This window comes from Semicossyphus pulcher, unplaced genomic scaffold (genome assembly GCF_022749685.1).
Source record: "Semicossyphus pulcher isolate SPU_LCO1_2020_fin unplaced genomic scaffold, fSemPul1.0.p SCAF_6, whole genome shotgun sequence".
Classification (NCBI taxonomy): domain Eukaryota; kingdom Metazoa; phylum Chordata; class Actinopteri; order Labriformes; family Labridae; genus Semicossyphus; species Semicossyphus pulcher.
Genome location: NW_027211737.1, coordinates 30,756,224 through 30,782,734, shown reverse-complemented (window position 1 = coordinate 30,782,734; position 26,511 = coordinate 30,756,224). Strand labels below are relative to the sequence as shown.

At 37.4% G+C, this 26,511-nt stretch overlaps 1 protein-coding gene across 1 annotated transcript in view; it reads right to left on the bottom strand.

Annotated features, from left to right (window-relative positions):
- Positions 1 to 12,529: 12,529 nt before the first annotated feature.
- The window catches only part of grin1b (glutamate receptor, ionotropic, N-methyl D-aspartate 1b), a 71,829-nt gene continuing 57,847 nt past the window's right edge, over positions 12,530 to 26,511 (bottom strand). Inside the window, exons 21-22 of the mRNA XM_069682692.1 lie at positions 17,850 to 17,957; positions 12,530 to 13,479 (exon numbers count right to left, since the gene is read on the bottom strand). Of these exons, the coding sequence (XP_069538793.1) occupies positions 13,414 to 13,479; positions 17,850 to 17,957 (174 nt within the window). The 3' untranslated portion in view covers positions 12,530 to 13,413. The remainder of the gene's footprint in view (positions 13,480 to 17,849; positions 17,958 to 26,511) is intronic.

Sequence of the window (26,511 nt, the reverse complement as noted above, 5' to 3'; positions counted from 1 at the left end):
AACATCATTGAATTTACACACTTCAGACTCTCAACAGAACAAAGCAGAATCCGGCAGTGCTGTCGTATTGAACTGCTTTGGATTGTGCAGGTGTACCTAATGAAGTGGCCAGTGAGTGTAGAATTTGGCTTTTTAAAGGCAACAATGTGACACTTAAATAATCTATAAAGAATAAGTGAAATAAAATGTTTTAAAATGTTTATGCCAATAAGAGACGTTATCTCTCACGCTCGGATGAGTGAGAGAGGTAACGTCGATAAGCTTAACTCTTCTTTATTGTTTTTCTTTCTTTCTAACAAAAAGTAGTTTTCTGAAATGTTTCCACATGTTTTTAAACATACATCACAGGGTCATAACATATAAACATGGAGTACATGGCAAAAGTTGACAATTAGTTTTAAAAAACTTTCCAGGCCTGACATAAGAAACTTATTTCTCACAAAGTAACTGATTAATGAGTGTTTGATGAACTTTAAACCCAAACATGTATTAATCTTCTGTTTGAGTTGGCTCACGATCAGAGTTTCTTTTCTTTTGTGTTGACTGAAGCAGAGTCAGAATCCCAATCAGTAAAAATCACTTCCTGTAAACAGCCTGTAGAGGGAGCACTGGGTCTGTATCTCAGGCATTAATATGCAGGCCTGAAGGTAAGAGAGAGCTCACACAGCACAGCTCCAGGTTAGACGCACCCTCTCCGTCATTCAGAGTTATTGTAACCTTAAGTGACCTCCAATGTTTGTTGCTGTTTGTTTTCTGTGGTGTTGCACTTTAAAGGAGCTGCTCTCCTTCTCTCGTTGTACATTGTATAATGACAATAAAGGATTCTATTCTATTCTATTCTTCACCCATAAGTTGAGCAAATAAATATTCTGTTAAAGAGTAAACACTGCTCTGGGTGTTTGTTTCTGGGTGATTTGTTCAGTATCAAATCAGAAATATTTCCAGTTTCCCAAAGCACCAAAAGATGTGATCAAACAGACCCAAAGTTAATTCAACTTATTATATTATGAAACAGAGGAGCAGCAAATCCTCACATCTGAGAGGCTCATGAGTGAACTTCCCAAATGTTTACTTGATAAATGATTAAACCAGAGGCTCTCAAACTTTTTGAGGCCAGGGCCGTTTTCCAAGGACCCCCTCATTATCGTAACGACGATTACAAATGCTTACAAACATTTGCACTCTTGGATGCCATTGGAAGTATTTGTGTTGTAAGACTTTTCAACCTAAATACTTCAGAGCTGTTTCATAGAGAAAAACAGGAAAACATTTCAGTTTGAATCATGTTAACACCACTTATAAACTTTAGAACAGACGCTCATTTTAGTCAAACTGCTCGTGGACTGACTTCATGTGTCACAATCATGTCAGTTTCTATTGGTCCAAAGATAACGTGGGCGGGAGTAATGGACACAATATGCTTGTTTCATTAGTGCAAATGATCCTGATCTGTAGATCTGTAGTTTTTAATGATACAGCACAATTTTATAATTTATTATAAATTCATTATAATTATTTAGCGGACCCCCAGGCTATGTTCGCAGACCCCACTTTGACAACCACAGACTTAAACGACGAATCGATGATCAAAATTGTTGCCAAATAATCAATCAATCAATCAATCAAATTGTATTTATTTAATATTTTTAATTTTTATTGCCTCAAATTTCACATCTGAATTTCAGAAAAAAAGGCACCTGTGTGGTTATTATGCCGCTGGAGTCAGCAGCCACTTAGCTTAGCTTAGCACAAAGACTGTAAACAGGTAGAAAATCCAACTTTGTTTTGACATTTAGCTTCAGTACAGACTAAAAAAAACATGAAACATGCTATTTCTCCTTATTCCAAGTCTTGATGCAAAGCGAAGCTAGTAAACGACAAGTATCAATCTCCTCATTTAACTCTATGCTATGCTATAATAGAATTAGCATAATTCCCCAAATTTGGAACTACTCCTGTTACTACCTCAGACTCCCTCTCTGCAGTAGAATTAATTGAGATGAACCAAAACAAAGTGGGTAAACCAAAAAGTGAATAAATCAATTTATTATAAAACCTTATGACAGTAATCAAAAATCTCTGAGGATGGTCGAGTACTTCACATTCGTGTTCCCCTGTTCAACATTGGTAAGCACATATCTTAAGTCTAACGACCTTAAAGACCATAAAAGAGTTCATTTCAGGTTTTTAAAGTAGAAAATATTTCTTACCAAATTGTCCAGTGAGGCTGAGGAGGCTGAGGAGGATCAGGAGCCCCAGTGTCCTCCAGCTCCTCGTGCAACCCTCCATCACACTGCTGAATATTACACACAGAAAAATCATCATTTGTCACTTTTTTGTTCTTGCATGTGTTGATGAAAAATACCACTCTGCAGTGGCCTTTTATGTCTATACTGATAACTACATAATTATTGTACATCTTTTCACAATATATTAAAATACAAAAGGAGCAGTCGTGCAACCTTGCGGTTTTTATGTAACGCTTAGACAACTAAAAGTGTCCAATACCTGATATCAGATTAGTCAAGCCCACTAAGTGGAACATGAAGGTTATCAATAACATAGAATTAGAATTGGTAATAAAAAACTGCTGTGAACTGAACCTTTCCATCCACCTGTAAAATATTTCTTAGGTGGTATGTATTATGCACATTTGTAAACTTTGGACAGAACCAGGCTAGCCGTTTCCCCCTGTTCCAAGTCTTTATGCTAAGCTAAGCTAACAGGTGGCTACATATTATATTGTTCAGAAATATGCTATCATGGTATCGATCACCTCATGTAATGCCATGCAATGAAGATTAGCATATATGATTTTTTTTATATCAGATCCCTCCTGTGCTGTACTGTGGTGTACTGGTGTTAAAATTCCAAGTAACATTTTACACAGAGGTAAAAAATAGGTACTTGTGTGTGTAGTACTACTCAATAAGTCTGATGTTTCTTTATAGAAACTTTAATCTTCACTCTTATTTTATATTAAAACTCGTTTAGACTCAGTGTGTATTTGTCTCACCTGTCAGTGTTCTTCTATGTTGCTACCTTTCCCCGTTGCCTCTTCAAGTCTCTCTGACTTCAGCAGCCTTGGCCCAATCTGCACGGTTTCAATACACTACAGTTTTAGTCTTAGGAAGTACAGTCTCACATACAAATTTTCCATTTTTGGCACTTGTTGTTGTTATTGTTCCGTTTTTTTTTGACTCAATGTCTTTGAGTAAATACAAACCAGGCTCCAAGCTGTCTTTCTTATCTTGTTTCAGGACAAAAAAGGAATGAGTCATACTTTTATGAATCGTGATTGATGATTGATGAATGACTTTTAACAGTTTTCATTCTGGTTTTAGATCATACGGAGATAGCTATTGTTAATGTTACTTCTGTATCTTTCCAACATAACTTTTGCTACTCCCTTGATGGCTTGATTGAGTTGTGGTGTCCCTCAAGGCTACGTTCTTGGACCCCTTTTGTTTTCAAGATGCATGCTCCCTTAGGCCTGCTTTTTTTTATATCATGATGTTTTTCATCTTTCTGTTGATGACATTTATTTTTAATGCCAATAAAACCCCCAGAGGGTAGCAGCCTTTAGTAATCCTCCAACTCTCCTGTTCACCATTAAATCCTAGATGTCCCAAGATGTCCCCAAACCTACAGTTTAAGTGGTTATGAAACAGTTTCAATTAATACTGATGCCCCAAAAAAGCAAAGAAGACAATCAGCTAAAAAATGTATGTAGTTATCTTTTTATTCCTGCAATCGCTGCCGCCAGGTCATATTTTGATAAAGCAATTTGCAGCCGACCTAAAGAGTCTTTGTTTACACTTTCCCTGGCAGTTTTGGGCCTTACACAAGTTGCCAGTTGAAAGGAAGCACGAGGAGATTTTTTCCAAGACAATACCAAACATGCATTTGAAGCACAGGATCAGCAAAGTGAAAAGACATATACCACTCAGAACATTTGCCTACCGTGCCCCTTATCTTTTGAATGGCCGTCTTAATTAAATGTTAAAGAAGCATGCTCAGTTGAAATCTCTAAATCGAGACTAAAAACCTACCTCTACTCACTCAGTTACAGCCAACCAAAGATTTCATTCAGACACACCATCTGTTTAACATCCCTTTAATATAAATGCTTTTAATATGGTTGTTTATTTAATTTGCCTGCTGTATGATGTCCTATGTATTACCCTTTAACATCAATGCTTTTAATATGGTTGATTTATTTTATTATTATTTTCTTTCTGTATGTTCTGTCCTGTGTATTCTTTTTAAATTGTGAAGTGTTTTGAGACCATGATGCATGGTGATTTTGCACTTTAAATAAAATTGATTGATTGAATTGATTGAATTTTTCCACCTGGGCAGCAAAAAAATCTACAAAATCTGAAACAGAAGTTTCTCACAGCTGCTAATCATTAAGATGATAAGTCAGCGGTTGTTATTGAATTTTAATGTCTCAGTATAGTACAGTGTATACTGCCAACCGTTTGGATCTTTGTATTTGAATGTGTAGAATAATATTTCCGCCATTGCTGTCTGAATTTTATATTTCTGTGCGCTTATTCCCTATCATGATTTGCATATTTCACTGTATTAAAAAAAAAAAAGGAAAAAAAATTGCAACAGCTTCATTTGTTCTGACCATGACAATCTGTCAAATAATATTAAACATGCAAATTAAATATGCTACAAATCTGGGGGTTATATTTGTTCCAAAATTTTGATTCATCATCAAGTTTATTTTTACATTTTCAAATACATTTTGCCCGGGCTCCATCCAATATCAGAGCTGCTGCTGGACTCATGTTTACATTACATCTGTGCTAACCTGCTTACATTTAATCCCACTTAGATTAGAAATCTGAATTTTATTGCTCGCTTTTAAGGCTTTAGGCGTCCTTGTGTGACCTGGCAGCCTATGGACCATTGAGATCTACAGAGGGAGTCCTGCTAGGTACTCCCAGGTCATGGTTTTTTGAGACAGGGTCCTCTAGCTTTCGCTAGTGGACGCTTCTCAGTCTTAATATATAATAATCCAATTAATAAGACACAGATGGCTACTTACTGGTAAGGTGAACAATTAAATTGTGATGTGTTGAGCGGAGATGGATGAATGTGTAAAAGCGTTGTCTTCTATTAGAGGACCTTCAGACTAAGTGTCAACAACTAAAGTCCATCTGCTGTACACAGAGTTGCAGCCACAGAGCACACAAACTGAATAACACCAAACAGAAAGTCTCTCGTTCGCATAAAATGTTACCATCAGTTTTTTTTTTTAACTTTCATTTTCAAAGCTGCACTAATTGATATTTTCAGACAACACAACATATTGAAGATAAGACCACAGGATACAATACCCATAACCCTCTGTTGTGACGCTAATAAAAAAAAATAGGGTCAATGTCTTATATTTCTGTTGATTTGGAGCCAAAAATTGACTTGAATCTGAGCCAACAAACCCACACACACACAAAAACTTATGCACACTCATACTTGTTTATGTTTTTAAATGGGGACCATGTCGCTGATCATCACCCGTGGGGACCATCCTTTTAAAAGGTTCAAGATGTTTTAAAACATTTGGTATACTTTCTACGACTTAGTTAGCTTATACACAACTTCAAAACTCTGCACGGATTGAGATAAACTTGTCCATAGAAACAAGACAACTCACCCAGCTCACCTTTCTCTTCTTCTGGATTGACTCAATGTCTGCTGCTAAAGCCAAATGGTAGTATGAGGCTCATTCACTGTTCATTGTTTACCTGCTGAAAGTAGTTCATATATAACCCATGTAATCATGATCTTATTTGGAGAAAAAAAATATATTCAAGTAATTTTTGTGCTTAAATCTAACACAACAGTGTTTCATGTTATGTTAACCACATGTTACATACAAAGAAGTCAGATGTTAAAGGATACCTTTAAACAGACCTTACCACTTGTTTAAAGGAAGATATGTAATGCTAAAGGATATGCTAAATAAGGCCAAACCACTTAACAAGAAATTAGACATCCAAAGGCCAATTAATGCAGACTTAACTTCATATTAGAAATGAAGAAATCACATGCCAAAGAGTATCATGTAGTACTCTTATAAGTACAGTTTTCAGTGTTGATGACTGAATTAATTTATTTTTTTTGCAATATTTTACTTTGACACATAAACCCTTTTTTTCTACTGTTAAAATTAACGCTTTGGACTTTTTAAATGAAGCAAATTTCTGAATATTTGATCTCCAGAGAAAAAATAGCTTTGTTGATGGTGTCCTTTTAAGATAATTCAGTTTGGTTAATATTTTTTTACTTACAGACATTCTCAATCCAAAGAGGAGCACATATTTATTCTTGAATTTATCTAAAAAATGTAAATCACCAATTATGGAGATATATGGTTTTTAGTAATGTTCAAGGTTCAGAATAAAAATGCTGATAAAAAACTGACAGAAATCCATTTAAACATGAGTAAATGTTTGTTTATTACTGGAAACGTTTATCTCATTATATGAGTTTCAGTATACTCTGTACACAAGTTTGACATTTCTGCAAGTTTGGTCACACTAAAGATATATTTTCATAATATTTCCTTAATAATTTATCACCACTTGACTTTGTCCTTTGTCGGAACTTCACAGCTACTGTATGTCTAACATCCTGTCCATGTTATTTTTAGGATACACAATAGGACCAGTAAGATTAGATGTCACTGGCTGTTCTGGACTCCACCGTAAAACCTGTGATAATCAGTTCATGGTGAAAGCATCAGATACATACCTCCCTTTTTAGATTCAAAAAATATAACTTAGGATGACAAATCAGAAACCAAACCTAAGTAAAATATTGCACTAAAACAGGTCATGTCGACTCCTGAAGAGGTCAAAGGTCGACTGTTCACATTCCTAGACAAAGTGCTGCACAGAGGTACAAGGGAGGGAAACTTCTTCTTCTACAGTTTAAGTATTTACAAGATAGAAACATAAAAACTTAGATCCAAAAATATCATGTGTGCACTATAACACGACTTTTCTACTAGACAGCAGTTTAATGTGACCATAGCTCTTTAACAAACTGACCATGGATCAGTTTCACGTGATTATAGAGTAAATACAAACAGTGAGGCGAGGCCATCATCATCATCATCATCATCATCATCATATGAACAACAGCAGGAAAAAAAAACCTCTTCAAACATTAAGTTAAATTAGTGCTTAGAATTTCAAAGAAATAATTTGAAAAAATCTAAGAAAAAAAAAACTTCATGACATCACAACATGATGTCACATTATGACATCAGAATATAATCATCAGGGTGAGCTGCACGAACACGGAGTCACTTTAAAGAATACATGTTTATGAGTTATTTAGTTTGTGTGCTGAACGTTCCCAGGAACAAGTTTACACATTTATGCACTGTGGAACTTTTTTCAAAGTACTCTGAAAATAAATCGCTTTGTTAGGGATCGTTGCAAACTTCAACTTTAAGTAACTTAACTCTTTAGCTTTTAGCATTAGCATTTAAGTGTCTTCTGGTGGCAGCTTTAAATCTTGCAATACAAGATTCACAAGAGAAAAATACAGCTGCAGCTTTCATCATTTGTTTTATCACTGACAGCAGCACAGACACAACGACGATGACATGCAAACTCATTGCATTATGCATTATTGTTAGAAGAGGCGAAATGTGTCTGGAACTAGAAGCTTTTTAGTTTAAAGCAACATGACCGACAATAAGCAGCTTTACAAACATCTAAACAGGATTTAAAGAGAAAAGTTTCTATTTTTCATACATCACTCTGCATCCGTCACATGTACTGTCAACTACTCTGTCATGTTACTCACACTGCTACTTCAAGTTTTTGCACAATAACTAATACTTATATTGCACATATATATGTTTATACACAATTTAGTCTGTCTTTATTAAGCGCTACTCTTATATTCCTGTTTAATTTTTTTATTCTATTCAAATGTTAATATTTTAATAATTTGTAAATGTCTGCTCATGGATGTATTTGTGTGTTTGTGTATAGACGTGGCTGCATTTCATTGTAAAAGCCAATAATAAAGCTGAACCTTGAACCTTTAAACTCAGGTTTCAACAAGGCACTGTTCCCCCCCCCCAAAAAAAGATCTATAGATAATTTTCTGTATAAGACTATTTTACGTGTATTTTCCTATTTTTCAAAGCATAACCTCTAAAGGCTGTACCGTGAGTCACAAAGATGCAGAGAAATGTTTTAAAGTTGAAAGTGAAGCTTGATGTTCATTTTACAGTCCGCAGCTTATAATTCATGTTACGGGATTGGAGTCAGTGATCGATTCAGCTGCTGACTCAGACGTTTCTTCTAAAATAAAACCTAAAATAAAGCAGAGACGGTTATTGAAATCATCAAAAATTGGAATAAATCAATTAAATGGGAAGTGTGGATTCGTAATGTGATCCAGGTTTAAAGTGAATCATGGTGGTGCAGCTCCCCTTTAATACAGCATCAGTATTAACATGTGTGAAGTGCAACGAGCTGAACGTCACTGAGAACAAAGAAAAGTTTGTGTTCAGCAACATGAAGCTGAATTTCATATTAGTGCAGAACTGTTTATCAATATTTCTTCTGCTGTAAACAGCGACCGGACTCTGTCAGACCTTCACCTGAGGGATAAGCATGTACATCACTTCACTTTGTTCGGATAAATCCTTACTAAAGCTGTTTCTGAAGACAAACTGAGTTTTAAACCGAACCTCAAAATGATTCTCTGGAGAATCTGCCCGCAGAGACGCGATGAAGACCAGAACGAACAAAATGGTCAAATTAACTGAAGGAAGAATCAAATTTTCAAACGCTGCAGCTGAAAAATACCCAAAAATATAATGTGAGATTCTGGCTGTTTGAGTCTGAAATTCTGAAAATAAAAAATGTAATTTCATTCAATTCTCGCTTCCAAATGAAAGACCTCAGGTGTTTGGTTTATTTCCTTCCATATCACTGTCATATTTGTGTCTTATTTCAGTCTCAAAAATATTGTTTTTTTAATCAATTATTTATGGAACAAAAGACTCACCAAAGAAAACATTCTTGACAACTGTTTTCATCACTACTCTTAATGTGAAATCCACAGGAAGTAACAAGTAAATATGGATTCAAACAAATGTTTGTGGGCCTCTAGCATCCTGATTAAAGAACAAAAATGTAGTCAAGAAATTATTTTTCAAGTGACCAAAATCTAGTTTGGAGAATTACTTTGTAAGTTCTTCTAAATCATCACTAAGCAAAGATGCTTCAAGTCTTCTCCTATTCAAGCTTCTTGTATGTTTGCGTGTGAATATTTATGGATACCCTTCATTTAAAATGGTACTGAAATGAACATTTTGTATTTTTGGATTGTTGGTTGGATCCATAAATTCTACAAAGTTTATTTTCTCGTACCTGAAAAAAATATTACACTGATTTCTGAATAATAAAACAATGTTAACATCTTATTTAGAAAAAAATAAAAATCCTGAGCCTTTTTTTTTAAGTTTTAAGAGGGACATTATAATCAGCCTTGTCTAACACATTAGCATAAGTATTAGCGTTAGCATTAGTGTTGATTTTTAACCCTCTTATTATTAAACAAATTATTTCGTGAATCAGAAATCATGTTTGGTCGTATATGATACTTTTGCGTTAGCAACAGAAGGAGATATCGTTTACAGTAGCCTTTTAGAAGTATCTGCTACATAGTATGAGCATTACTTTTACATAAATTTAACTATGTATGTTTGGTACAGGAACACTTTCTCATTTAACCCACACTAACTTAAACACGGCATTAGCAACAGAATCCGTGTTATCCCTGTGGATAACTGGTTAGCATTACCAATGTAGTAATGGGATGGGATGGGGACTAGAGTTATAGAGTTAAAATTGTATTTAAATAATTTGTGTTACTTTGTAGAAGAGTACTATCGGGCCATATCTCCATGTACAAGGATATTTTAATCTCAAGGGAAATTCTGGTTAAATAAATGAAAAATTAAAAAAGTAAGAATCTATTGTTCAAAGTACTTAAATTCTAATATAGCATCTTAATACTGTAGTTATGAAGAAGTTTTCCCATTCCTGAAGTGTTGAGGAATTTTTAACAGACTATTAGCGTTACATGCAGTAGTATTAGCATTAGCTGAGACTGGTCTTTGTCATTTTCCAAGGATCAATGCTATTAATAGATTACACCTACTTTTAGCTTTACCTGCTATATTAGCATTAGTGTTACCCAGTTAGCTAATGCTTATGGGTTGGTTATAAACACATTTAGAAATGACTAATGTGTAAGCTTAGGCAACTATCTGAGCATGACCTGCATTAATCTTTTAAAGTGGGTGATTTTTCCAATTAAAAATAACATTTATGTAGTTAGCTTAAGTTTTTCATAATAAGTTACATTACCTTAGCATTAGCGCTCAATGTCTTTAGAAATCCTGTTATACGTGTAGTTTAGCTATACAAAAAGGACCAATGCAATGAGCTTTAGCTGGTGCAATAGTACTCGCATTAGCTGAGTTGGTCTTTGTTAAATGATCATTTTCATTTAGAAGATGGACTTGCTGGTTAGCATAAGCTGCTATATTAGTGCCAGTTGTTCAAGTCACATTCATAATTAATATTGTCATTTACAATCAAGGACTAGCCTATTAACTTTAACTGCTATCTAAGCAATAGCCTGATTTATCTTCAGTCTTTTCCTTATTAAAATACAGTTTATTTGAGATGTTGCTGCAAAAGGTTTAATCACAGTAAATAATTGCGTCTCTGCAGGCTGATTTCTAAAAATAAAGCTTATTTTATTAACCTAAACGTTCTAACCCTTGTGTGGCTCTTATATGTGACATTATTATATTAAAAAATACTCAGTTTGAAGTTTTCTAGTTCTCAGTGAGGCTCTTAGCCCAGATTTGTTGTATTTTTCATGCACATGTGTATTTTCTACAGAACGTCATTTGTAATGACAGGTTAAACCTTAGAGACGGCAGCTACATCGCTTCTGCAGCGTGAAAACCTCCTAACTCCATCGGGCCTGAGTATACAGGCCTGTGAGGAGTTAGGAGGTTTTCACAGGACATCAGTTTCTGGCAGGTGGGAGTTACAGTGTTTTTGAGGTAGACAGAGACTGACATCTTCAGCAGAGAAACAGTGGAAAGTGGAGCAGTGTGTAGATTTCCCATCATGCCCTGGGACTGTCAGGGGGCTGGTGGGCGGAGCCTCTGGTTCAGGAAGTGTTTTCTAAACTATTCTTTAGTGTTTAAAGCCACTCCTGCGACAGATCCATATCATTCTAATACACAAAACTATCTGGTTACATTCATATGAAACAGAAAGAATAACTGAGCAGTTAAATTGATAAATAAAATCTGAACAGTTTTTGGTGGTTTGGGTTGTGTTGAAGGCAGTATTAACTTATTTAAGATAAAATATGTCCTTAATAAATTAAATCTGCTGTCACAGCATAATATGTTGTTATATAAATGAAAGTGTAATCTTAAAATAAATTAAATTAATAACAAACAACTTTCAGGACTTTAAGATGTCCATAAAATAAAACTTTTTCTCTCAAAATTTGCAGCTTCTTGAAACAATTCAAAGATAGATAATAATAATAATAAAAATAATAATTATGATTGAATTATTTGGAGAGTTAAAGTTCCCATGAAGTAACATGTAAAGTGCTATTTGATTGTGTATTGTTAAGTGTTTCCTTCAAAGTAAGGAAGCTAGGGCAGGACATGTTACAGGTATTGATTGACGTTAAATGTACTCAACGTGGGGACGTGGAACGAAATCACAGTGATGACCCACGACTGCTTGCTAGCTCCTAGGACCTTTGTGTCATGGGGGAGGGTCATAAAAATAAATAAAACATTTTATTAGAAGCTAAATTAGTTTACATCCTGAGTGCTGGAGAAGTCAACATTTTTCATGTTATCCAGGAAATGACAAATTCTGAAAAAAGGATTTACAAATAACTGTTCTTTTGTCATTGTTGGGCTACACGTTGGCAAAACGTATGTAGTAAAAAAAAGAACTGTCTTTTTTGATATTATGGGAAGTTTAAAGCATATAACAATTATTTACACACATGGTTTTGTACGTGTAATATTTGAAATATTGTTTGTAAAATTGTCTCATTGCATTTTAATCCGTCTGTTAGAGTTTCATAAGCAGTAAAAGGACTAATAAATGGTTTATAACACAACAGAATTAGGTTATATCTGTTGCCAACTTGTCTAGATTTCAGCTGGTCTCTTGGTTTTCATTAGAGTTGGTCATTACAGTGAAGAAGAAATTCATATGTATAATTAATAAATACATGAAGAATAAAATGCTTTCATACATGATAGTGTGTTACAAACTGTTTGTGAGGGGGGCCCTGAACACAGAACAACAAGAGTTTCCTGAACCACTGAACCAAACTGTCGGGTTCCTTCATGGCTGACCACTATGTTCGGTGGAATGGCTCTAGAGACTGCGTTACCCATGAGCCTCAGCGGTGGAAAGCCATGACAGATCCATACAGGCTGGTTCAGTGATCTGGGAGACACCTGCTGTTCTATGTTAAAGGTACTTCCTGTCCCAGAGGCTCAGCCTACTTACCGCATCCTGATGAAGGATCAGGACCGATCGACAGGTTCAAGATGGATGAACGGGTTCCCAATTGATCGACGAGTTCCTGATTGATCGAGGGGTTCCCGATCGATCAAGGAATTCTCTATCCATTGACATTTTCCCGACTGATCAATGGAATCCCAATCCATCCATAGGTTCCTGATGAATTGAACATGTTCCCGATCCATCGACAGATCCTTTGTGTTTGTTTCCGCTCGGAGGAAACATAATTCATTTTAGGAGCTCGAGTTTTTCCGGCAAGATGAACCAGTTCAGAAACTGATCAGTGGGATTGATGAGTCTGTGTGAAATGAGTGTGACGAACAGGAAACAGAATGAACTGTACAACACCGATGACATCAACCAAAATAAAACCTATTTGAAACAGTTCTTTCAAAATAAAAGACCCTCTGGTTGACGGAGGCTGGCGGCTACAAGCGGAGCAAGGCGAGTATCTGTGTGTATGTGTGTGTGTGTGTGTTTGGTGTTTGTGATGACAGATGGTTAGTCTATGTGTGTGTGTGTATGTGTGTGTGTGTGTTGGCACAGCGTGATGCCATCATATTCTCCTTCCTGTCTCAGAGGAGGTTCAGTCTGTCCATCTGTGTGTGTTTACATGATGCCTGTTTGTTTATATAATGTGTGTGTGTGTGTGTGTGTGAGTGTGTGTGTGTGTGTGTGTACCGTGTGTGCGTGTGTCCAGAGGGTCTTTATGTGTGTGTGAGGCTCAGCAACAGCAGTGAAGCTCTTTCTCTCTCTCTCTCTCTCTCTCTCTCTCTCAGACCACGGTGCTGACGGAGGGATCCGATAGGTTGAGTTGGCCGGTGATGTCAGTTGGGTACGGCTACAAGGTGAGGGACAAAAAAAAAAAGAGAAAGAGAGCAAAAGAAACACACACATTAATTCAACACCTTAAACACTAACCTCAGAGCCAAGATGGCGGACGTCTGATTGTGCCTGATTTGAGTTACACTTTCGTTATTGTTTTTTGTTAGAAATAATGAAGAAAAATTGACTTAGAGGGCAAAAGCAGCATTTTTAAATATTTTGGGGTCTCATTTCTATTGGTGCAAACAGCAATGACAAAAACAGTTATTTTACCTTGCAAAACATGGGGGTTGCTGGTCTACCTCTGACTTAACTGGCTAATTTGTGTTATTGTGTGACTGTGTTTTATGATTGATTGATTAATAATACTTTGTCTGAAGTTTTCTGGCATCAGAGCAGCTCCATTTGCAACATAAAAGTTAAAGGAGGGGTATTATGGTAATTTCAAGCTTCATATTTTCACTCTGTGATACCTGTGGAGTACCTTAGCATACTAGCTTAGCAAAACTTCTCATGTTTCTCACACTGGTGCTCTGTGCAGGCCCTCAAACAGCCTCTGCCTGACACGACTCAGTCAACTCTGTCCCTTTAAGAAACCCCGCCCCTACATGCCAACTTTCTTCTGATTGGCCAGCTCTCGGGAGCCTGCTGAGGCTGCACTTTGTGGCGTCACAAAGTGCAGCGTGTAGAACAGCAGCGTGTGAAACCTGGCGTTCACAGCAGCCTGCAGACTGAGCTGAGAAGCCTGGGGATTACTCCAACATACTTTTACCTACAGATCTGAAACTTCACACACGTTTAGTCTGAACATCCAACAATGTAACATTATATATGTGAAACAGCATAATACCTCCTTTTAAGAATAGGATACGAAATACATACAGCTCCGGAAAAACATTAAGAGCCCACTCCAAATGTTCCTGAAATCAGCATCTCTTTCTACATGTCAGCCCAGTCCAGTTGTGAACCCCACTGAAAACCTCCTGAACGTGATCAAGAGGAAGATGGATGGTCACAAGCCATCGAACAAAGACGATGTGCACTAAGAGCGGCCTAACGTCACCCAACAGCACTGTGACAGACAGACTGGTGCAGAGCATGCAGAGATTCACCAGGTTATTCCCAAAATATTGATGTTTGAACTCTTACTGTTTTTACAACATGAACATGGACTTGTTTTCTTTGCATTATTCCAGCTCTGAAATGCATCTTTTTTGTACCTTTACCAGTCGTCATTGCAAATCTGCAAATAAAAGACCTAAATGAGAACATTTTGTCTGGAAGTAGGAGAAATGTTGTTTACAATAAAACAAACACAAACCTATAAATAGAACCATAGAAAAACATATTTTTGCAGTGGTCTCTTATTTTTTCCGGAGCTGTACATTTGACATGACATTTCATAACACAGAACACACTATTCAAGGCCCTTTGGTGTACTTTTTATTGGGATTTAGCTCAACTCTCAATATTAGGATAGACTGGTGAACAAAAGACTGCTTCAGTTTAAACTTATTAAAACCTGGGACCTTGTATCTCCTGTTTGAGCAATTTGGATTTTAACACAGTGGACAGACACACTTGTACCATGTGGTCAAACAACTCCCCTGTTCAGCAAGGTCAAATGACTGTTTTTGTCTGGTGGCTTTGAGAGCGATATAACAACTACATCTGGTTTGAAGGTCCATCTCTGCAGGGATCCTTTCTGTCATGTTGTCAGACACTTAGAATAACACTCTGAGCCTGTCAGTGACTAAAACAAGAACTTTTGTTGGAAGCACTTTGATCAGGCGCAGCATTATGTTGCAGCCCGTTTCATGGCTACAGGCTTTAAAACAAGCTACCGAAGCTTTTCCAAAACAGTTTGTACCTTTTTGAAATGTGCACCCCGAAATATATAAAAGTAGGGCCAAGTTTTAAAAATACTGGAATTCCCCTTTAACATGAGGTCGTCTCTCAAACATGCTCAGAAGTGAGAAAGGAGGAAAGCAGGATGTTTCGTCTGTCTGGGACCTTTCCCTCATATTCTCTAAACAGCCTCTCAGTGTTTCTGGACATGAGAGAATGGCGTACTTCCTTTTGGTTTAACACATCATTTATAGGTTGTGATGATATTCTGTTGGTATACTCATCCCCCAACAAAATCTGGAACCTGTTTGTCATATGTCAACAGGATGTTGGCGTGTTCGGTGCGGAGCTAGGAGGTTGTTCATCAAGATATATTCCCTGCAACTCTTTAAGTTGTCATTTGTCAGCTTCACTTTAACTTGTTTCCTTTTCCGAAATTAGGCCCTATTCACACGGGACTAGAAAAACCAGGGGACCTTGTAGGATTTACATATCATCCCCAAGTCGTGTGTCAGGTGGGATTAAGAGACTGTAATTATCTTAAATAACTACAGCTCTACATTTAATACTAGTCCAGTGTGAATAGGGCTTTAGTATAGTGTAGTTTCCTTCCTAAAAAGAGATCTATAACAATTAGTCGATCAACAGAAAACTACTTCGATTGTTTGACTCATTCGATCTCAGCCAGCTGAATCTCTTTGAGGTTTAGACTTTGGGTCGAATATGACACTTAAAGACGTCACGTTTGAGTCTTTTCTAACATTTTATAGACTTAATTATTTGTATAAAAGGAATCAACACATTTACTGACACAGTTCCTCTACCAGGGCCATTTGTCAGTAACAGAGTCTGAACAGGAAGCTGTGAGTGCTTTCAGGCTACAGGTCAGTCGTGCTTGCAGAGGAGGACAGAGGCAGTGTGTGTGTAGTACAGCATGTAGTCTGGACACCATTCAAATCCACTGAGAGAGGAAAAACACTCATATAGAAAATAAAGAGAGATGATCACAAAGAGAAATGAGTCTCCCCCTCCTCCCCCCCGTCACCCCTGAGTGATCAGTCACTGCTGTGATCAACAGAGCTGCCTGTTACTGAACATTAACACAGATAATTGAGCTGCAGGATGTTTTAATGTTCAGTAACAGACGGTGTGAGAGTTTGATCCCTGAGAAAAGGCCCCTTTGGGCTTCTTGCTTCCCTTCACATTAAATACAATGTATATCTGGAGGGAGAGGGGATGCAAAATGGCCGACTGCTGTGGGTTAAAAATGCAAAGAAAGAACTAGCACAGAACATTTGGCACATTTCTCTGCATTGTATTTAGGATGTGAAAAGGATTTCACAGGCTCAACACAATGAGAACACAGCTGGGGAAACAAACCCACTCTGTCCTCTATAGAGGTGAATCACCATTTTTTAGGAGAGCATAAATGACTGTTTGGGAATGAAAGACAATAAATACTTCATACTTCTTCCAAACTGAAGCTGAAATAAAAAAGTGATGCAAGCTGCAGCGGCCACAGACAGGTCAAAACCATCAACACTGATGACAGAAATGATCCAGAGTAATAGATTTTTAATGAAGTCGCTTTGACTCCGGCAGAGATTCCCGTTGGATGAGCTGAGCTGCAAAAATATGTCATTTATTAGCCGAGGGAGAAGCCATTTACGCTCAGACACATCATCGCGTCTGACAGCTTTAATTCACCAGCTCCAAAAACTGTCGCCTCGATAGGATGCTGAAAATGAGACGAGTTAGAGGAGAAACACACGTCTCTGCAGGGCGACCTGAGAGGATAAGAGCTGATCGTTAGTAGAAGAAGGAGAAGAATAAAAAGTCTTTGACAAGGTTTGTGGGATATTTTTGGCGAGATGAAGGGACAGAGAGATGACAGGAGAGGAAGGACAGGAAAAACAACAGAACAGGGAAGACAAGGAGACAGACAGGACAGAGACAAAACCACAAGACAAAAACAGAGAGGAGGGACGACAGGACAAAAGGTCCACAGGAGAAAAGATACCACACAGTCTGACCCTCTTCACTTCTCCTTTGCAAGAGGACGACTCTCACAGTGTGAGGAATAAAACCCGGCAACAACACGAGCCCTGACCTGAGCTGACGGATCAAACCGGACGCTTTCTGTCTTCAATCTGTTTCCTCTAGTCTGTCTTTTGTCTGTCTGTCTCTCTGAGGGACAGATGAGCTGGTGGAGGCCGGAAGGCAAAGATGGCTGGCTGACTGACAGACGGGCGGCCATGATGAGTCAGCAAGGAGATGATGGAGTTTGGAATGAGTTGACAGTAGAGGAGAGGATAGGAGGGAGGAGGAGAGGGGCGGAGATGACAAGAAGAAAGAAAAATGGTTTTGATGGAGGAAAAATATGACAAAGATAGAAGAGGCTGACTGAGAGGGAAAGGGGAGACAAAGAAAGATGAAAATGATGTGGAAATGTGAAAGTAAAGAAAGGTGGAGGATGAGAGGAGGACAGAGGGTGGAAGAGGAGGACAGGAGGAGGGTAGGTGGTCTTCATCTCCTTACCGTGGTGTCCCCGGAGGCCCTACGGCGTTTGAGGTCGGAGGTCGAAGTGATGGACCTAAAAGAGGTTTTCAGTTTGGGCTCGGGCTCTGCTCTACCACTTTTCCTATCCTAAAATAAATGATACGATAGGTGCACACACACATTAACACACGCAGCAGAGACACTCACTGAGCGCTACTACACTACTACACACCTCTGTCACTGTGGAATGTAGTATCAGGCAGTATCATGGAGTATCATGGAGTAACATGTAGTATACGGTGTTTCAGTGAGTTCAGTTTAGCAGTTAAGGACACTACACTGCTATACATAAACACATATAACAGTATAGTTTAGTATAAGCTGTGTGGAAGTGGTTCTACCCTTTACATATATGCTGCATCTGCACACATCTGAAAACCTGCACCTGGGACATGACTGTGGTGAGTCCTTTATGTACAAACGAAAGAGAAGTGGGCCAAGAACACAACCCTGTGGGACTCCTGTTTTATTCTGAGATAGGATTTGAAATACTGTAAAGTTCTATCTAGAGAAACTAACTTTTAAAGGTTTTAAAAACTGCCCCCACTATTGCACCGTGGTCTAAAGATGATATAAGCTGTTCTATAAAAACACGTAGCAGCCTCTGTGGAACAGTGCGGACGAAAACCAAACTGAAGTGGGTGTAGATTTGATTCCTACATATAGTGCAATATAGTATGGTATAGCACAGTGTAATATAACGTAACAATGTAAAAGTATGATTAAAGAAAACTGCAACATACCGTAATATTAAACAGTATGTTACCTACATAGTATGTGTACGTTCGCATATTTACCTTGTATAGTCAGGGTATATAATGTAGTAAAACAGTGTACAGCTTAGTTCTTTGTAGTATGAAAACATTATTGTGTGCATAACTAATTAGCCAAGGCTTTTAAAACTTTCTGGATATACTATATTTAATGCATTCCACTGTGTAAAAAACAATCTTCAGTCAAGTCAATATATTTTTAATAATGTTGTATTACTACCGCTTAGTCTCAACGTTTTGATCACTGGGGATATTTTTGTTTTTAACTTTCATTGATATTTACTAGGGGAGGTATCTTCTCAACCCTTTTTGGCTTCTAACCTCTCTGGCACAACATTAATCTTTTTACTAATATTATCGTCTCTTTTTGTATGTGTGTATATGTGCAAATAAAATAAAAAAAACATATAGTTTGTTACATACTAGTATATAACATGATTAACAACAGGATATTGATAGTTTAGCAATGCATGTTACAGTATGGTAAAGTGTAGTACAGTATATTGTTTCATAACATAGTACATTAATAGCATGACAAAGTAAAGTACATTATGAACAGTATCAGTAGACAGTGCAGTGTTAATATAATATAATATAATATAATATAATATAAAACGTATAGAGCGGCAGTAGTATAGTAGCAGTATGTAAAATGTAGTATCAAAATATTGTCGTATTATAGTATAATACAGTTCTGTATTATATAAAACAATATGGCATAGCTTAGCATAGTAATGTATAATAATAGTATATATTATATTAAAAAATAGAATAGTACCAGTACACATTGTAGTTTAGTAAAATATTGTAATGATGATTACAATTATAATTGTGAGTGTATTGTCCAGAACTATGGTATTATATTGCTATTATAACATGTGATAGTATAGTATATTTTATACTATAGAATATAAGAAAAATTGTATGTGTAATACATTTCATATTTTATAAAAGTATAATACAGCATAATGTAGTATAGCATATTATTGTACAATATTGTATAATATGATGATATTATGATATAATATTGTGCGGATCAGTCAAAATGTAATATGAAATATAATAAAGTATTTGTATTGTATGGTTTAAAATCAGATAATGCAGTATATTATTACAACTAATACTGAATACATTAGATGTGTGTGTAATGCGTGTGTGGCGTTGACCATCTGCCTATTATATAACACGCTGCCTGCACACAGTCTGTCTGCTTCACTGAACAAATGTACATCACTACCTGCCTACGGTATGTCCTGGCTGTGTTTATGTGTGTGTGTGTGCATATGTGAGTCCTGTCCTGCAGGCTCGTTCCTGTTTCAGATGAAGTGATGTTTCAGTAAAACACGAGAGCTTCCCTCTGTTTTACTGCCGATACAAACACACATGAGGCTCAAACACAGGAACACAACAGGAAGTACATCACACAGCGCAAAGTAAAAAAACACATCCTGGGGAGGGGGATGGAGTGGAGGGGAGAGGGAAACAAAGATGGCGGTGAATGAAGCAGTGATGACCCTCAGCACCTCAGATCATTATACCAACACTCTGCTGCTATAATGCCATCTGTCGCACAGTGTGTGTTTGTGTACATAAAACAAAGGGAGGGGGCAGGGGCAGCAACACATGGATGATGGTCAACATGGTGTTCACCTCCAACATCATATAACACATTTTCAGTTTTGACCTTTGACCCCTCTCACTGGGCAGGTCAGAGACGGGGGTCGTGTCTGGATGGTAACCCCACATGAGCGAAACTCTTGTGAGATTTGTGGGCGTTGTTTGTTGTCGTGAGGCATTTTGTAAAGAACAACGTCAAAGCCAAATAATTGAGTTTGGTTAGGTCTGGTAACAGATCATTGTTCGGGCTTAAATAATACATACATGATGATTTTTCGGTTCTCCTCCGTGAAAGAAAAGATGAAGTGCCCATCAGAGTTTCGTCACCACCTAGGCACGACCAGATCAGGGCTGGGTATCACTATTGAAATACTCACCCCACTGCAGTAAAATAAGTCTGGCATACACTTATTTATTCTTCCTGTTGACAAATCTCATGAAAAGACAAAATATAACATCGTTTTCAGGTCGCCTTAAATCTGGAATCGGAAAAATTATTCGATGATTCTAAGCAAAACATTTTGATTCTTGGTGATGTAGTTACAGGTGTAATTGTCCAGGTGTAGCTTGATCGCTAACAGCTACCTTGCTAGCACAAGTCAGTCACAATTAATGACTGTATTTAAAGATGGACAACGTGTCTCCACCTCCTCTTGTTCTACAAAAATAAACCCAAAATCCCCCTGGAGCGGGCGCAGTAGAAATCAGCTGGTGGAGCCGCAGTATTGACGTCCCGCCCCTTCCTCTACCCAAAAGACACCTTTACCTTGTGTCCTTGCCGTGTTGGAGCCCTCAGGTGGGCTCAGTCTGCAGCAGAACAGCTTCTTGTGTCGGTCTGAAGCAAATATTCACGCTTATGGAAAGTTCAATGACTGTAGTGTTAGTGTTAGTTACGTCTCCTCTCGCCGTTCCTCCTCTACTCTGCTACTCGGGAACAGAACGCTGCAGGAGCCCCATTTGTCCACAGAGCTGTCAATCATGAGGTCACACCCCCTTTTTATAACATCAAATAACTAACAAATTCTTCTACTTATTGTAATTTAAGTATATTTTGATGCTAATATGCTAATATGAATACTTTTTCTCCAAAAGACACAGTCATTGTTGGTGTGACTCTTCACATGAGATTTGATGATGACGAGAATAAAACAGAATATCACCAGACTATGTCAATCTCTAAAGATACCCAGCCCTGGTTTGAATTATTTTAAACACATTCAGTTTAAAATGAAAAATCAATTAAACACATTGATTAGGAATAAAAAGCACAGTTTCCTCCTGAGACCCAAACAGTGTGTCAGACTAGCAAAAAATATCACAGACTATATTCCAAGAGAGATATAAAAGGCCCACAGACATATTTCTAGACCCATTTCCTCATTGATCAAACTTAAAATCCATCAGCAGCAATAGAACAGTGGAAGACTTTGATCCCAGCATCAGTCAGAAACAGGAAACACATAAAACATAAAATAAAAATAACAACCAACGCTGCCCTGAATCTGTTCGTCACCTTAAACAGTCAGCTACAAACAAAAATCATGTTTCCACCTTTCATTCAGATCTGAAGCTATAGGCCTGACCAGACTGTCAGCTGAAACCACCTGCTAGCTTAAAACATTTGCTTTAGTTAATTAAGCATTCAAAGTACTGTACTGTACTGTACTGAAACTCATGCTACATTCAAAAGGAAAACATGTAAAACTCCATCTGCAATCAATAAAATATAAGGAAGAAGTGGAGTAGCAATGCAATTATCCAAAGAAAGCCAGGTATGCTAACAGTAGCTAGCATTTAGCCCACGGATGATGTTTACATTGTGTTCTGGTGGTTCAAAGATGTCAATTGACCTTTTCAGTCTAATAATAGTTAAAATTTTCTCCATGTTTAAGGATCGTACATTGAGCTTTAGAGGGAAAAAGATTCTATACCAAGTTTCTGAAACCAAAAACAGGAGCTAAAGTGAAAAAAAAAAATTAAACTGTCTGTTTATCTGCTCCAGTGTAAGCTGCTAATGGTAGCATGTCTGGCCTAGCTTACAGTCTACTAGGTGTGGGACAAAATATCGATACAGATGTATAGTGTCGTCCTGACGCATGCAATACAATAAATAGGCTGGCGCCACGCAAGTTTATTCGATTATTCTTCCTTTGTGTTTAGTTGTGTTAGTTAAACAAAATTTGCTAAAACCCACTCTTAAATTACGTTTCATAAACTAAATGTTTGCCTTCTCCAGGAAGCTTTTCTGGATGAAGTTGTCATAGTTACTTGAAGTTGACCAATGCAAAGTTTGATGACCTGTTTGTCAGGTGTGGCTTTGCCAGGCTTGTACAAGGATTTCGCGAACAACTATTGGTGTATCAGGTTGTGTTATGGTATTTGGTGTGTCCATCTGTTTCAGGCAGCTAGCAAGTCGCACATTAGCTAAAATGTGGCTAACTACTGCGGTATGAACTTTTTGCTGTAATTAATTTCAATAAATGGGTCAAAAGGATGCTGAAATAAATAAATCCTGATGCAGAAATGTATAATATTCTAAGAACAAATGTTATTTTATGTGAAGAAAAGTCAATTTTTTAGTGCTTATTTTCTTTATATTAAGTCAAACGCAATTACAAGAGAGCTAAATTAGCAGTTAGCAGCTCCTGTTTCCAGTGTACCCATTGATGCACAGGCTGCTATCCCTGGTTTACTTTGGCACTGAAGAAAACTTAACAAGAGTAGGTCAAAGGCTAGCATGTGGCTGACTGCATCAGGTCAGTGTGCGCTTCTGTGGGCAATGTGTTATAAGAACTGTCCTTATGAGGCCGATGACAACGTGTTTGAAAGCAGGTGCGCGCTGCGGATGTAGGTGAGAACAGCAGACGAGCAGCGGAGGAGCAGCCCCGCCTACTCCCCGAACAAAGTATCCAGAGCCGTATAGACAGAGAGTCGCGTCAGTGGAGGTCCAATATGCTCCATGATCCGCCATTGTGATGTCTCTCTCTACAGCTGTCAGTCGGTCACTCAGTCAGTCACATACAGACCCGTGTGTAGGGCTGACCCCGGCGGTCAGATTCCCGGGCAGGTTCTGAAGCACTTCTTCTTCTGGACAGACAGCCGAAAAATTTAATTCTCAAATTGGAAATGACACTTAATATGAGCATGTTTTTCATGTCTGCTTTCTCACATCCAACTAGTTTAGTAGTTAGACTATATGACTATATTTATCTTTGCCTCCTTTCAACTCTTCAGCGCCCCCCTGGGGAGACTTCTCTCTCTGTCTTGCAAAATGTCCATGTTCGTTACGTGAAAGATCCTGTGCTTTCTCCATGGTTAAAATTTAATCCTAAAACAATTAGTTAAATTATCTATAAGCTTAGTTAAGATTCATCTCTGACCTCCCCCTGTCCAACAGAGACAACGTGAATAACCAGAATTCCATTTGTTCAGTTTTGAAAATAAAATGAAATAACATATTAACTTTGATCTGATTCGGGTTCATGGACTGTAATCTCATGAATAATGCTCTTATTCCTGTATCATTGCACATGTTTCTGTTGATCTGTCTCGACGATTCGTTTGGTCTAAAAAAGGTTTAAATCTTCACCTCATTTGCATTTCCTCTCCCTCAGAGCTGCTGTGTTTTATGCGTTAATCCTGCTCAGCTAACTCCTCGCCTTAAGACACAGCTGTTTGAAGTGCTAATCATCCTCTGCTAGCGGTTAGCCTTTAGCGGCTAGTGTTTGATGTGCTAATCCAGGCAGAGAAGTGATGATTATTAATGCGTTTCAGTCCCAGCTGCTGGCGAGGCTGCATAACATCTGGAACAAAGACTTCAAACCAGAAACAATCCGAGCAGGTTTCGTTTTCTGCATGTATGAGCAGTTGGGTAATCAGTCGTACGATGCATAATCAGTGTGTGCATCTGTGAAAAGGCAACAGTTTCCTGACTGCTGGAGCTGCTCTGCTCACTGTTTGCATATTTACTTCTCTTTGACACAGCAGTTATGCAGTGTTCCTTATTTAGAGAAATATAAATGTATGTATTGAGGGGATTAAATCACCTGTTGGCTACATAGTCACTCTAGAATATGACCAAAGGGGGGATTCAAATGTCTTATGCAATATGGAAGCTCCATTAGGACAGCATTGATTTTAGAGAGGTGAATTTTACCTGCTTTGGTCAGTGTTTTAATCCATTCAGAGGCACTCAAACGCAAGGATAATTATACTGCAAATATCTTTTTTGTTTCCTCTCTATTATTGCTGCATTTTAGCATGTTCTGACTGTATAAGCTGTGTGCAGTAGGCTATGTTACTGTAAATGTTCAATGCCTTTTGGGAGTCATAGAAATATTAACTCTTCGCAAAAAAAATTTCCTTTGATAAAAGTACAACGACGTCTTTTCAAGTTTAATGAGCAGAACTGTTTGATCATAAACATTGGTGAGTGCTAATTGAAAACATTTTCATGCAAAAATTGCAACAAAAATTTCTCTTACCCAAGTTAATATTAGAATCGCCCATGTTTTTCATGATCCCGTACTGTACCCAATAAATAAGCCACAGCTAACTTTAACTAGCCAAATTAGCTAGCCAACGTTAATGCAGCACAGCAGTCCTGTCATCATGTCAGTGAGTACTATCAGAACATTCTTAAGCAATCAAAAATTAATATTACATTAGCGTTAAACTAGAAAGCTAACAGTAACTTTGACTACTTTACCTCGCTAACTTAGCCAGCTAACGATAGTGTTGCATATCAGTCCTGTAAACTTGCTGGTGAGTACTATCAGAACATTCTTATGCAAACAACAATTAACATTACATTAATGTTGAACTAGAAGAGCTTACAGTGACTTTGACATCCTGTAACATTACCAATAAATAAGCCACAGCTAACTTTACCTTGCTAACTAAGCTAGCTTAACCTTGATGTAGCATTGCTGTTGTGTTGGCATGTCAGTGAGTTAGAAGCAGATTAAATTTAAGTTGTAGCTTTCCAAAAAATACATTTGGTTTTATAACATATCAAGGCTCAAGGTCAAAGTAAAGTAAGCCCTTATTTAAGCAGGAAGGCCGTCTGTCGAGGGGAAACTTTTTGCTATACTGTATTGTTCAATTTACACAATACATTTTTAAGTAGGCCTATGCCTTTTTTAATTTTACATCACCAGCTAAACAACAGTATTTTGGTGTAATAAATAAAGTGGCATATACTTTAGTTTATACATTAGCACTGTAAAATGGTTTCATGATACAGCAAAAAAAAAAAAAAAAACAGTAAACAGTACTTTATTTTACATAATTTTACAACTGAAATACACCAACTACTGGATAATTGTTGCCAGTAAGTTATTGTAAGTTCATCATTAATAATTTGTGTCTCATGTTCACCTTCGCTGGTTGAGCTATGTTATCGTTTCATAGACTAAACGATAAATCGATTGATCAATGAAATAATCAGCAGAATAATCTATTCATGACAACAAGCCATATTTTTGTCATGATACAATAACTGGAACTGGAACATTAGTATTCACACCTCACAGTCTCTTTGAGGCTTTATTGGGGTTCAATTTAATTTTAGAGTCTCTTATTGATTTGCAGAGGTGTCTGCGTTTTTATTGGTCCGTCTGATGTGTGAGGTCATCAGCTCTGCAGCACTCAGACAGTAAACAGCCTGCTCAGTAATATTTAACAGGAAACTTTTATGAGTCTGCATTAAAGATGGAGAGTGTTACATTCTTTACCCTTAATCTTTATTTCCTGAGTTACCCTCCTTTGCTTTATGAATGGTACTACAGCTAAATCTATATCTTTAAATCATTTGTGTCATGTGGTGTTACATTAACTTACAAGAATTTACTGTTTTATTTTTATATTTTTGCTGCTGAGTATTCTTTTCCTGCTGCTGTGGTGACACTCTTTGTTCCCCTACAGAGAGCCATAAAGCTAAATTTTATGGGCTCTAAAACTGCTGCAGCTGCCTTAATGACCTGCAGTTATTTTTCAAGGAGATACAAGGTTATTTGCTGGCAGCCATTAAAGTTAGAAAGATGGACAGATTATGAGCTAATGTCTCCCTGAGCACAGATGATATTTAGTGTCTGCCTCACTGACATCGTTATAGACAGCTAAACACACTGAAATTTAAGGAAACACATGCAGCTAGATTAAACAAGTAAATTAAGAAAAATCTTACATACATGAGCAGCAGTTAAACGTGTATTTAGTTTGTGTTGTGGTATTAAGTTGTAGTATTTTGG